At 32.6% G+C, this 14,008-nt stretch overlaps 1 protein-coding gene across 13 annotated transcripts in view; it reads right to left on the reverse strand.

Moving 5' to 3' along the window:
- The window catches only part of SOX5 (SRY-box transcription factor 5), a 1,095,444-nt gene that overhangs the window by 384,719 nt on the left and 696,717 nt on the right, over positions 1 to 14,008 (reverse strand). For 10 of the 13 annotated variants that reach the window (XM_066264766.1, XM_066264755.1, XM_066264754.1 and 7 more), the window contains one exon: positions 1,121 to 1,352. In XM_066264766.1, coding sequence (XP_066120863.1) covers positions 1,121 to 1,351 — 231 coding nt within the window. In that variant the 5' untranslated portion in view covers position 1,352. Of the gene's footprint in view, positions 1 to 1,120; positions 1,353 to 11,934; positions 11,991 to 14,008 lie in introns of those variants that run through there. The other 3 variants (XM_066264783.1, XM_066264777.1, XM_066264773.1) reach the window with 2 other exon arrangements.

The following is a 14,008-nucleotide window of genomic DNA, read 5'->3' on the forward strand; positions in this document are numbered from 1 at the left end:
ATAAGGCCTAACATTTTGAATGAGAGTATTTAAATCTAATGTGACTACCAAAGATTAGTGTCTGTTTCACAGCTATTAGAAGACATCTGATTCTAGTGATTTAACTCCATATATGATAATGCAATAATATAAACAAGTGGATGTATTTCAGTACCATGCACATTTATGATGTATAATAATTTCCTAGGAAAAGCAAAAAGAAAGTACTTAACAAAATCAGAATTGTCTATAAATATTTGAGAATATGTGATAAAACATTTTTGTTGGTGTAATATGATTCAAATTAATGGCACCATCATTCTTGAAAGTAAAGAGGAGAAAAGGTCACGAAAACATGACATACACCCAAGCAGCCATGTTGAAAAGGCAAGGGTGGCTTTCTGGCAGCTAAGAGCCCTGCCACCTTGCCAACAAGTTGATTACAGGTATTTAAGTTCCTAAGATGGGCCTAAAAGCCTTATTTGTGTGAGTCTGCTGCATAATCTTTAACCAAAGATGTCTTCTTTCTTCTCAGTTTCCCAGTGATCCAGACTCCAGGATGAGAGACCATATAAATTATCCTGGGTCTTAAACCCTGGAATGGGATACACCAGAGAGTGACTGAAGTATCGAAACAACAGCATAAATGGGGCAAGGTTAGAAATTAGTACAATCACATTAGGAAACTAGTCTCTATGGACTATATTCTTCTCTAATATGTTAGAGATTGGAATTCAATCTGATCAAAGCAAAAATTGAAAAAACAATGATTTACTGTTGTGGAAATCTTCAAACTATGTTGTATCTGGAAAAACCATTTATTAGAAATGGTATGACATCTAACTTTCTTGCTAACTTATTTTAAATGTGATATTTTAAAATTATTCTTATACTTACATTTTTTCCTCAAATTAAATCATAAGTATGTCAAAAGCAGAATTCTTGAAAAAAGAAAGCATATTTTTTTTATTTCCCTACTACAATCAATTCACTTATAAAGGATTTAAAATGTTAGGAGTAAATCTTGTGTATGGTTATTAAGTAAATGATAATTATAAATCAAAGAATCGAAGCCAAACTATTATAAGACTAGACTGGTTTAAAAAATGAGTGTAGGCACAATAGACCATGAGAAACCTACCATTGTATTGTGCTGAGAAGTGGGAGTCCTATGGCCACAAGTCTCTTGCGTCAGCAGAGAAACTGGCTGAAATTCCTCAGAGTGAGGCTTGTTGGGAAAACTCACATGCAAGGGAAGGTGAAAGGCTGGGAGCCCGTCACTCTCTTCTTCTTCCACTTTCTGTCTGCTTGTCACCATGGCTACCTCTCCATCTGCTTCCCCATACGGAGAGGCTGGTCGCTTGGAAGACATCCTGGAAGGAACAAAAGAGGAGAAAATAATGAAACCTCCACATAAATCCTTAATGCCATCATTGTGTGGTTAGGGGCCATTGTAACAGAAATGCCTTTTTGTGCTAGCAGAGAGCAGGAAACCATCCAAATACCACTGCAAAGCATACACAATCAGAAACAATGGCCAAGCAGGTAGCAACAGAACAGTGCTTGTTTGTTGTGAGAATAATACACTAATATAGCACTTTCTTGTATTCTGGCTTTTTAAACAAGAGAATTCACCTAAGAATACTGCATAATGAAAAACCATTCCATTTTAAAGAAAAGAAAAATACTCATCTAGTTTTACACTTTGATAGACCTTATTGAAAACAGGACATCTATGAATAACAAATATGGTTGGGAGTTAAAAGAAGGGAAATAACTAAAATTTATTTCATCAAAAAATAAACAAACAAACAAAAATTTCCATTTTTAAAAAAATTTGCATTTTAAAAAGTAAGATTATTGTGAAAGACAGAGATATTGATTAAATGTAAACCTCAGATTACAGGACAAAAAGTTTGATATTTGTTTAAATCTTAAAAATCAAGTGATTTTTACAATTCTTGTTAATCTTGAAACATTTGAGAATTTTTCTTCCCTAAACTTCTAAATCACCCCATTTAGATATCTAGTTCTAATGTCAAATTTTCAAAATAGTAAATAAAAGATGTGATAATATAAAAATATTTTATTTATTCTGTGAAAGATTTCGGCATGGTTTATCAGACTTATTTATTCCATGGATAACTAAGAAAAAGAAAAAAATATAAAACAAAGATTTTTTTGTCAAGCTAATGTCTATAGAACAACGCACTTAGATAAGTGAACAAAAATTAAACATTTTTTATACTTATATCTAATTGAGAATATAATCAGAGGTTAAAAATATGTGGCAAGCATTTTTAGTTAAAGAGTTCCTTTTGCTTTCATGAAAAGTTTTTGCATAGCTGTATATAGTGCTAAAATTTAAAAAAAAAATCTATTTATAACTTGATCAGACCTTGTTAAAACTGTAAGTTTTGTTCAACAAACAAAAGCATTTATAGAATCATCCATTCTTATCTACACTAGTGGGATAGGACAGAGAGTGTTAACTAACTGCAATGCCATTTCGTTCATATCCGTCACTGGTTTTCAAATTTAAAATGTAATACCAAAAGAGATACCTCTAATTTTTCTTAAATAATAATAGTAGTCTTAGTATTGGAAGTTTTGAAAGAAAAATACTCAAGTACTAAAGATATTCTATTAAGAAATAATAGCACCGTAGAAAAAAAAATAAGGCTTTGGAATCAAACATAGATTAAAAAACTGATTCCACTTCTTACAAACTGTGAGACTTTAATCTATGTCAATTTGTTCATTTTAAAGTAAGAAGTAATATATCCTCACAATGCTTTTTGAGAATGAACTGTATCTCATGTGAAAAATGACTTGTAGAGCATTTAGTATACAGTAGACACCTAATAAACAATAGCTGCTTTTATTTTACAAACATTAAAACTATAGTATGACCCACACCATCCTCAATAAACAAACTACAAAACTCCAAAATGAGGAAAGCAGATCACCTTCTATGAGTTACATTGTAAGATCAACATCAAATACAAAACCTCCTAATAGAGACATGGTCCATGGCCAGTCATATTTGACAATAAACTGATCAGGTGTGTTAGCAAGTGTTAAAGAAGATACATTAAGAGTAGGGGTCTTGATCATCTAACCAACAGGGAAAGAAGAGGAAATGTTGGTGGCTACCATGTAAGCACTGTCTAAAGAAGTGGACTGAGCCAACACATTTCAGGTAACTTGAACTGTTTATAACCTCATTACCAAGGTTTACTTCAAATATACTCTTATGTATGGAGAAGGGAAATAAGGGGCTGGAGGTAACAGAAAGAGAATAGTCTTCTTGGTCAAATTGGCAACACCGTATTTATCACCAAACTGACACATTGAACTATACACAGTTACTCTCAACAGTAGGGACATTTAACTTCCACTGTTCTGCTTCCATGCTCTCTAAGCAACTTCTGATTCCCATATAAAAAATGGGCTGACAGAACAGATTTAAAATATTTTAAGGTCTTTGTGATTTAGCAGAATAAATCAATAAAGGAACTTTTAATTATTTTTGGTTTCACATGCAACAAGACTTCAAGGAGATTATGCACTTATTATACAAACCATAGCATTTATGGTTTGTGTGGGCATTATCATTCTTGCTGGAATTACTAAGTTGGTATTCTGGTGTCTACGTCAGTCTTATGTACAGTCTCCTGCTGTCTGAAAACTCCAGGCTATTGGCAAGAGCCAGTTTCCAGGTTGTCAAAGCAGAAAGCTGGATCAGTTGGCCTCTTCTATGTTAACACATAATTCTATAGCTTTCTGAAGGCTCTACTTTATAAATATAATTATTAATAATAATTATGAAAAGTGAAAGTCCAAAAAGTAGGTCTTTTCAAAACTTCTAGTCATTTTAATATCTAAATTATCTTTATATATTGATGTATAAATGTTATATATAAATATTTGATCTATATAAATATATATATAAATTCTATATAAACAGATATTTATATGAACAAAAATTACAAGGTCTAAAACACTGAGCACAAAAGAGTTATGGTGCCAGAAGCCAACTGATTTTGAAATACGACATATGTTATGTTCATTTCAATTCCATTTTCAGAGACTTATAGAATGTTCTTAATGTGTTTATTTTTGAAGTTATGTTCATACAATTCAGGTAAAAGATTTCTTAACAATTTTTTAAATAAATACAATAAAACGACCCTAGTTACAGTTCAATAGTAGACTAATAAGTCAGAATAAAAGAAAATACATAATGGCCCTGGCCAGCTCGCTCAGCGGTAGAGCATTGGCCTGGCATGTGGAAGTCCTGGGTTCAATTCCCAGCCAGGCACAGAGGAGAAGTACCCATTTGCTTCTCCACCTATCTCCCTCTACTTTCTCTCTGTCTCTCTCTTCCCCTCCTGCAGCCAAGGCTCCAGTGGAGCAAAGTTGGCCCAGGTGCTGAGGACGGCTCCATGGCCTCCACCTCAGGCCTAGAATAGCTCTGGTTGCAATGGAGCAACAACCCAGATGGGTAGAGCATTGCCCCCTAGTGGGCTTGTCAGGTGGATCCTGGTCGGGTACATGCGGGAGTCTGTCTCTCTGCCTCCCCACTTCTCACTTCAGAAAAATAAATAAATAAAAAAGAAAATACATCACAAATTATTTACAGAGTTCTCAATCTGCTGATCACATTAGTCATGTTTAGTCTGACTTGTAATACTTCTAAAAATATTGATTAAAAATTACCAATAACATTCACTTCTTAAATTTTTGTTCATCTATCAAAGAGTTTCATTTTTGACAGTAAAAGCCTCATTTATTTCTATAAAGCATTAAGATAGCACTGCAAATTTCCATACAGTGTCTATCTGGGATATGTAGGGTTCCAATTCCTGCAGCTTGCAATGCAAGGGTACCTGGGAACAATTGGAGGATCTGGGGTCTGCTCTTATGTATTCATTCAGCATTGATTTTTTTAAAGTCCTATGGTAGTAGTTAGGCTTACCAATGACAAACTCAGACTTAAAAGAAACTGACAAGAGTCATAAACATAATCCAATGTGAAAATAACTTGTGGATCTATGATGACATAATAGTAATCTTTAACTAAGTTTTGTGTACAGACAAGAAAATCTTCTTGAAAAGAACTGATTTTTAATTCCATAGCATAAGGGAATTCCAAATCATTTACAATTTACTGACCACTTACTATGTGTGAGATGTTTCAAGCTTACTTTAAAAAGGGGGATGCTGAGAAATATGGCCCAATTTCATCTCAGGTCTACAAAGTTCCTGCAAGTGGCTGAGTTACATCAATGGAACAGATAAGAAAGTGCCTCCCTTGTAAGGGGAAACTTGCTTTACAAGGGGTCGTTGGCCTTTACTTGTTCCTGTAGCAATCTGCACAATCAGGCTACTCTGGTCCATATGTGAAAGTAACTTTAAATCTAGAGCCCTTGGCTATTGGCTAAAGACTCTCTACACACATTATAATTACTCCATAAGTAGGATGTCCCCAACTGTATTTAGACCTGGTTAGCAAATCTAAGGGTAGGATAAAAGGTATGAGACTATAGCAGGAAACTACACCAGTGGTTCTAGAACTTGGCTGCCCGTTGGAATTATATGAAGAGGGTTAAATAGCATTGCTGCCTGGGTCACATTGACATTCTGTTGTTATTGGTTTTTGAGTGCATATGAGGTATCAGGATTTTTTCAAGCTTCCTGGTAATTGTAAAGCACAGTCACATTCGCAAATCATTTGCCTTAGTCAGAATAATGCCCCTCACCCACGATGTCTAAATCCTAATTCCCGAAGCCTGTGAATATGCTACCTTACAAGGCAAAAAGAGGTTTTGCAGATGTAATTAATTTAAGAATCTTAAAAAGAGGAGATTATTCTGGATATTCTGGGAGACCCAATGTAATAATAAAGGCCCTTACAGGAGGGCAGATCATAGTAGAGAGATTAAAAGATATTGTGTGGCTGGCTTTGAAAATAAATAATGGGGCCATTAACCAGAGATTGTAGGTGGCCTCTAGACACTAGAAAAGACAATGAAACAGATTCTTCCCTACACCCTCTTGAAGGAATGAATTCTGCCAACACTTTGATTGTGGGACTTCTGACCTCCTGAAAGAAAAGTGAATACACGTGTATTAATTCGGTCACTAAACCTGTGATAACTTGTTGCAACAGCATTGGGAAACTAATAGCTGGTATTTTTCTTTACAATCTGAAATCTTCCTACCTCAGATATATACTCATCTGTTCCTAATTTCATTTAGTTTTCTGTTCCAACATCATTCCCCAGTAAGGCCTTCCTTGCTTACTCTCCCTAAACCAGTACCTTTGATGCTCTTTTCTCTCTGCATTTTTTATAGCACTTACCAGCACCTGACAAATTTCATACTTATTCCTTTGTTCATTATGTGTCTATCCCACTATAATATAAGATACAAGACGGCAGACTTCATTTTTGTTCACAGCAACTTACTCAGTACTTAGAGTCACTTCCTAAAATAGTATTCTTTAAATAAATATCTGTTACATAAAAACTGAAATCAGCAACTCCTGTACTATTCTCTATGAATAGTTGTAATATCTAATCTTCCAGTCTTACAGGACACCTATGTTTACACAATGTCTCAATATTGTCAGAAAAAAGTAAATCAAGCTCAGTGACACAATACCCTTTTCAAAAATCATTTCCATGTAAATAAATGGCAAACCTTGTTTAATTATGTTTTTAAAGTACTTGTAGAAAAAATGTTATACTTTGTTTTAAAATATGTCAATAATAAAAACTATACCATTGAAGTAACTTTATAAAAATGTTTCAGAATTAATTATTAATAGACTTATTATTGAGGAATCATCTACCTACAGTTTTAAACTTAACTCTGTCTGCTTAGGATACACTCTTTGCTGCAATTATCTTGGAAAATGACATGTACAAGGTGAAAGAATTTGTATACAGAACAAACACAAAATGGAAGACTTAGAATAGGAAGTGCTTTCCTGATAATAATATTTTCTCTTTAAAGTTTCTTTCTTTCTCTAAGTTATTTAATCTTTGGTTAATTCAGAGAAAAATCCTAGGAAGCAGTGCTTTCTACTGGTTATTCTTTTGGCCTGATATTATCTCTTTTAATGGTTGAAGTTTTTTATAAAAATTGAAAACAAAATCTATTAAGAACTGCAAACTTTAGCTCTTTTGCAAAGCCTTTCTTTCCCACTGTAATCAAAGTGACTTCACCCCACCTCAAGCTACATAAACTCTTGTCAGTAGCCCACTTGAAAAATTAAACATCAGTACAACCTGTGACATTTATTCAATAGTTGATTTTTTTTTCTTTTTCTACCCCTAGAAAGGTAGGGATCCCATGATCATGACTCTTGGTAGCCAAAACTAATCACAAGCATTTGGGCAGCAAGAGTGTTACATTGTAATTTCTTAAATTTCCCATGACACTAGAACATCTGACATTCAATAAGATTTTGTTAAGTACAGCTCTATTTTTCTCCACTTTGCCTGTTTTTTCCAAGATTAATGCTCATGATATAACTGACTACATGACAAAAGGTCTTTTCAATTGTTCTGTAATATTTTCCCTTAATAGTCTAATACTCTATGCTGAATAAGATCTAATTAATTGTATGACAGCACAATTCCTAGTATGTGGTTGGCACTCAATCTATTTTTTTATAAATAAATTAATGAATTGATTGAGTATCTTCTTCATGCCAGGCATATGACATTTGTATTATGGGAAAACAGGCAATTTAGATATGAAGACCCTTCTGGCTTACCCTTAAAGCGGTAAAGTTTAGATGAAAATCAAAAGACATATACCTACTCATTTATTCATTCATTAATGAAAATAAATGTGCCTTTAGATAACAACATGATTTAATTACCCATAAGAGTATTTTGAGGTAAATTACTTTTTATAACTCTTAGTACTATAATAGACACTGTCTTGTTAAAATAATCAGAGGGCACTTGGTACAAATTATGAGAATTCAATAGGATAATGAAAGATGGATTAGATGTCAATAGACAGGGAAGAAGAGAAGAGTATAGACAGGAGAAATGACAACAGAAAATTGAAGAAATTTATGCAATGGTATGGAATAGTGAATAGAAAGGTAGGGATCCCATGATCATGACTCTTGGTAAATCTAAGCTTTTTTAGATAGCTAAACAAAAATTTGAAATTGGTACTGAAGACAGACAAAAGTGTTGATTGTGAGTCACACAATAACATAATAAAAAATCATATTTTTGGAAGAAAAATTCCTCAGAAATTGGAAGGTTTAGGATGAGAAACAGAGATGGAAAAGAGGATGAGATATTTCAAAGATAAAGAGACTACTTTATCTTTAAAGTATAGTTTAAAGAATACTATTAAGAGACATATATAAATTAGAAAGAAAGGCCAATTTGGAGGGAAATATAAAATTCGGTTTAGAAATAAATCTTTGTTGTATGCAGGACTTTGAAACAGAAAGAGCACATAACCAGAAAATGCAGGACTTCTGTGGCAGTGACTAAGGCCATGTAATCTTTTACACATAAGTAGAGTTAACCTATAACTGTAATTATTTCTCTTTGACTTGTTCCATAATACTCCAAGTCAGTATTTTTATTATTCTTGTTGTATTAAAGATAAAACTGAGTCATAAAGTGGTTAAATACATTATGTTACACTATTCAATCTTTGCCCTACCATAGATAGCAGTCAAGAACAGAAATGTCTTTCCAAAGGGAAAATCAGTAGAATATCAAGCAGAGGGGGAAAATGATCTGAATCTTACAGTTCACCCCAGTTTGGTATATCAGTGCATAAAACAGATTGAGCAAGGAAGACAGATAGAGAAGTCAAAGATATAAAGCAGCTTAATTATTTTCAAAATAATTTACAAAACTAAACATTTTGAATATGAACTTTAAAATTTTTGGATCATGATATTTATATAATTTATAACTCCCATTAATTGCTCTTCTAAATATTAGTTTTTATATTTACTCTCTCATGTTAAATTTCAAACTTAGCAGAACACTTTTAAAATGACTAGAAATATTTGATTTGCTATAATGCCTTATGGGAACAACACATATGGAATATTACAAAATAAAATAATAATTGACAATTCTTTGTACCCAAAGACTATACATACTTCTTTCCTAGAAGTAATGTGCTTCAAGTTTTTCTAGCAACAAGACCATCTGTTCAGGACATTCACATTTACCTTTCTGGTTCTTTTTGTAATTAATGTTGATATGAGAAGGCTAATTAAGATTAGGAATAAAATGCAACAGCTCACCAAAGGTATATTCACAACAGAATGTTACCTATTCAATATGTAAAATCAACAGAAATATTTAGCATAAATGGATAGGTTTCTATTTAAATGAATGAGACAACCAACATTTCTACTATGTTTTTTCTTCTATTATGAAATATACAATTTAGTATATCACTTTATTAAAGAAAAACATCAGTGTCATTACCCTTATTTCAATTATTATTCATATCTTATGGTTTATTCTTTTTCTTTATAACATGTTTTGACTATCTTCATTTTCCTATTAAGTATAGAGTCCACTTGTGTTTGTCCTGTGAATATTTCATGTACACCTTATAACCAATTCTGTCATATATAATATTCAGAAGCCTTTTAAATAGAAAATTGATGTGTGGTAAACATGTAGTCTTAACATTTTTCTTTCTCTAAATCCTCTTTGCCATCAATTTCTGATAGATAATATGCCAATTTCCATAGTTCTATTCCTATTGCTTCCCACAGATAATGACCTCATTCATTATATTATTATTTAGAGACATGAACAGGTTCATCAGATCCTGGTATAAACTATAAATGGAAGTAGAAAAACAGATTTTATAGAAATATAAAAACAGATAACAGACTAATAATTAAGACTAGATTCCCTTTTAATCCCTACTATACATTTCACCAGAGTAGACACTTATTTCTACTAGTATTAAAAACAAAACTTACCATAATACTGAAGTCTAAAAATAAAAGTAATTTTTGAGTTACAGCTACTTAAGAAGAAATTTATTATTTTTTTCTGTAATAAAATTTAATAAAAAATGTAATTAATATTATAAAAGCTTAAATTGCAGTAAAAAAACTGTTAATTAAAAATGTAGTCCAAGAGCTTTCACCTTTATCAAGGCTGTTGCCTGTGTATACCTAATCATATGTTTAGTTTCTGAGATGTTCTCTGCATTGAGGTCAAGTAGTTCAGTAATTTTTCATTTTTCTAGTAAGAATAGAATTATCTCTAACTTGAACACCACCTTTTTGCCCCTTCCACTTGCTAGCATCTCTGCTCTTACCAAATAGCTGTCCTTAGATTTGTCAAAATCACCAGAGTCAGAAAAGAAGGGAAAGATTTAGAGGAGGAAAAAATGAAGAGGTACAGGGTTCTACATAGAATATATAGAAAAGGGAAAAAATCTGAAGTTAAAGATAAGAAAAGAATCAGAAAGAGAACTTAATTCTTGTCAGTACCTGAAAGAAATTAGTGTTTCTTCAGTAGTTTGACACTGGCTATTTCAGAAGTGCTTGAATTCATGTAACTAAAGTATGCCATAAAGTTAACTTTATAATTTTTTTTCTAAACAAGGGAGACAAATACCAAAGGTAAGCATTTACAAGTAGTTTATGATAGCAAAGTCCCATCCCTACAATAATTCAGAATTCAAAATTGTTTTCCTTTCTACTTTCTTCTCTTACTGTTTCACTAAAAATTGTAAATTATTAAAATTTATTCCAAACTTAGAATGTGTATTATTGGATGAAAACCCCAAGAAACTTTTATAAATAATAAGATTGCTTTATTATTAATAACCTAATAGCTGGGCTCTAGAGCCCAAACTTACCTAAAGAAATGCATCTGCCAGCTACAAATTCTCATCTTTACGTTTTGTTGTGTTATTTTAAAACTAATCCATACTTAGTGCTGAAAACAATAATATTCCCGGTAAGTTAAAAAAGGAACAAAGATTATTAAATTTAATTAAACTCTAACCACTCCATAGTGTTCTACTACTTAGAAAAAGTAGAGCTCATTATGATTCTGACAAGCTGGATGAAATCAGGTTGGGGAACTTTAATGACTGGTGAATACAAAGTCATTTTCATAAAGAGAAGAGCTAATAAATGTTTTTTTACCGAATTCGAGAATTTTTGAAAAAAATTATCAAAACTTTTCTTATGGTTTGCTATACAAGACTATGACAATAAACACTCTTTACTTAAAAAATAGCTTACTATTATTTGACTCAATAATTTTTTATAATTTATTTATCTCAAAACATCTATACTCGAATTATTAAATATTGATTACAGTCTTTTAATCATCAAATCACACTAGATTTCCATCATACCTATTTAAAGAAAACACAATAGAAATAATTACTACCTTTAAATGTTGAAGATAAATTTCTTTTAAGTTGTAAGTAAATGACCAAATGAGTGCAGAATAAAGAAGAAAATCATAAATGCCAATTTGTTGTAAGTACTTAATTCATGTATTGTTATATAATTGTCATTAATCAGAAACAAACAAGAAAATGTTTAACCTTCAGCTATCTACAGGTTAAAAATGTCAAGATCCTTTTGTTCTGATTATTTGTAAATTACTTTGAATGACCCAGCATTAAGGTTTGTGGTTCTAAAAACTCGTAATTATAGTTAGAGAGGGTATACTTTTTAAGGAAATAAAAAGCTTTTTCCATTTGAGCATGGGTTTTGCCTTTCTGACAGCTCTAAGTCCACAGGATGTGGAGGGATGATTTAAATTTTACATCAAAATTGTGACTGCACTAGACTTTTTTCTCCCTTCTCAAGGGAGGCATTGTTCTTGCCTTTCCATAACCAGGCGTGACAGCGCCAGACTGGAGTCATACGGCTGGTCTCTGAGTCAGCGTGAAAGTGCTCACCTCCTGAGTTTCCCCAGATGCTCGGCTCCTTGTAAGTCTGAAAGCTGAGCACTGAGTAGCCACATACTCCATTCCTGGGACAGATAGAGAATTGGAGGGAAAACCTAGAGATTAGCAAAAACCACCTCTTCCAGTACATGCTGTACAATTCTACTAATAACAATAAGAAGACACAATAACAACAAAAATCCACTATTTAAGATAAGTATCATTTACCTAAACCAAATGTTAGGATAATTTTTTTAATGAGTAATTGTGTGTTTCTGGTTTAAAGAAATAGTGTTAAAATCAGAAGCCTTTTGGATTTTTCTCAGACATGTGGTTGCCACATGTATCAACTTCAGGTTGTAGACAACTGGATAGAAATAGTGAGAGACTATTGTATGAAATACATGTCTATTCTCAAGATCTATACAAAGGTAATTTCAAAAATTGTTTGTAGAATCTTTGCAAAGGGGTCATCTTTACAGCTCTCAATCAGAACAACTGCTAGTGAAATGGGGATTATTCAATTTCTATTGTTCTATCCTTGAATGAACCTTTCAGGGAAGTTTGATAGTATCTATGTCTTGTGTATATGTGCAACCCAGTGTACGTGTGTGTGTATGTGTGTGTGTGTGTGTGTGAGAGAGAGAGAGAGAGAGAGAGAGAGAGAAGCAGGAGGAGGAGGAGGAGGAGGAGGAGGAGGAGGAGGAGGAGGAGGAGGAGAAGGAAAAGGAGAAAGGAAAAGAAGACTTTCACCACACAATGATCTGTTAATGGGAATTAATATTCTTTTTTATGGAACCTTTCTCTTAAGAACTGAACAGCTCCATTCTAATTTAATTCTAATCACACACTAACAGATTTTATCTACCATAAATATCAAACTATTTGGTTGCAAGTTTTACGAATTATAAAGGAAAAAAAGAAGTAGATACAAATTTCTTCCAATGTGTTAATCCATAAAAAAATAAAATAAAAAAGGAAGCGCAACACGTAACTATTATTACTAGAATTAGTACTAACCTGTCATTTTTGTATTCTAAAATAATGTCCATCACTTTTTTTTCATGTTATCCTCACGAGGATGTATGTATATTTACATATGTTCATATGTTGACATTTACATGGATATGTTTTTAATAACCTAGAAAAATAGTTCACCATTTTTATTATATTCGCAGTGAAAGAATATAGATTTTCATTCATAAACATCATTGGTCAGGTGAGGTGCATATGCAAAAAAAAAAAACCAGTTTATAAAGCAGAAAAGAAAATCTATTTAGGCTTAATGATATTGACCCTCTGTAAAAATATCATTTCATTTATTTTAATGACTGTCATTTTGACTCTCCCAGGAGACTCTCCCTTTGGCAAGACCGAAAACAGGAAATAAAATTTTATTTTCCAAAATAACCTTAATACTTATTTTGAGCCTCCCTCCTTGTCTCCTTATCTGAGCATCCTCTGAAAAGCCCACCCCTCCCTTTTGCTCTCCCTCTCCCTTCTCACATTACTGGCTAAGTCTAAATAAATAGCAAATTGTTCCATAATCAAAAGTGACTTATTCTTAGCATGGTGCACGTCTTGAAATAAAATCTGTGGCATGTTTAATTTATTTAGGATCTAATAATGATGACAAAAATAATTAAGTAACCAATCTTGTTTTAATTTCTTTTGTTTTCAAAGGTTATTGTGAAATCAAGCAAGTTAAGCCTTGAAAAGCAAACCTCTAGAGAATGGTGTGCTGTTTTGTTGTGTTTTTCCCCCTAGCAGAAATGAGAATGGAGGCTCACAACTAAAAGTAGTACTGAACATCAACATCAGCTAGGTTGAGACTGACTAAGTAGTAGTTCAACGAAGAAAATATTATGACCCTTACTCTCTTTGAAAACCAGATTACCCTGACAAGAAAAAGTTTCTACTTTGCTAAATTCTGGCCCAGTTAGGCGACTCCCTCTTTCTTTTAGCCCCATACAGACTTGGTTGCAGTCTGTTTCGCAAACAACCGTTGAAAATGAACAAAGTAAAAAATATTTATGTAATATTCAAAATAGACAGCAAAGAACATATATACTGTGTACAAATCTTT

This window comes from Saccopteryx bilineata, chromosome 1, assembly GCF_036850765.1.
Source record: "Saccopteryx bilineata isolate mSacBil1 chromosome 1, mSacBil1_pri_phased_curated, whole genome shotgun sequence".
NCBI classification, from domain to species: Eukaryota; Metazoa; Chordata; class Mammalia; order Chiroptera; family Emballonuridae; genus Saccopteryx; species Saccopteryx bilineata.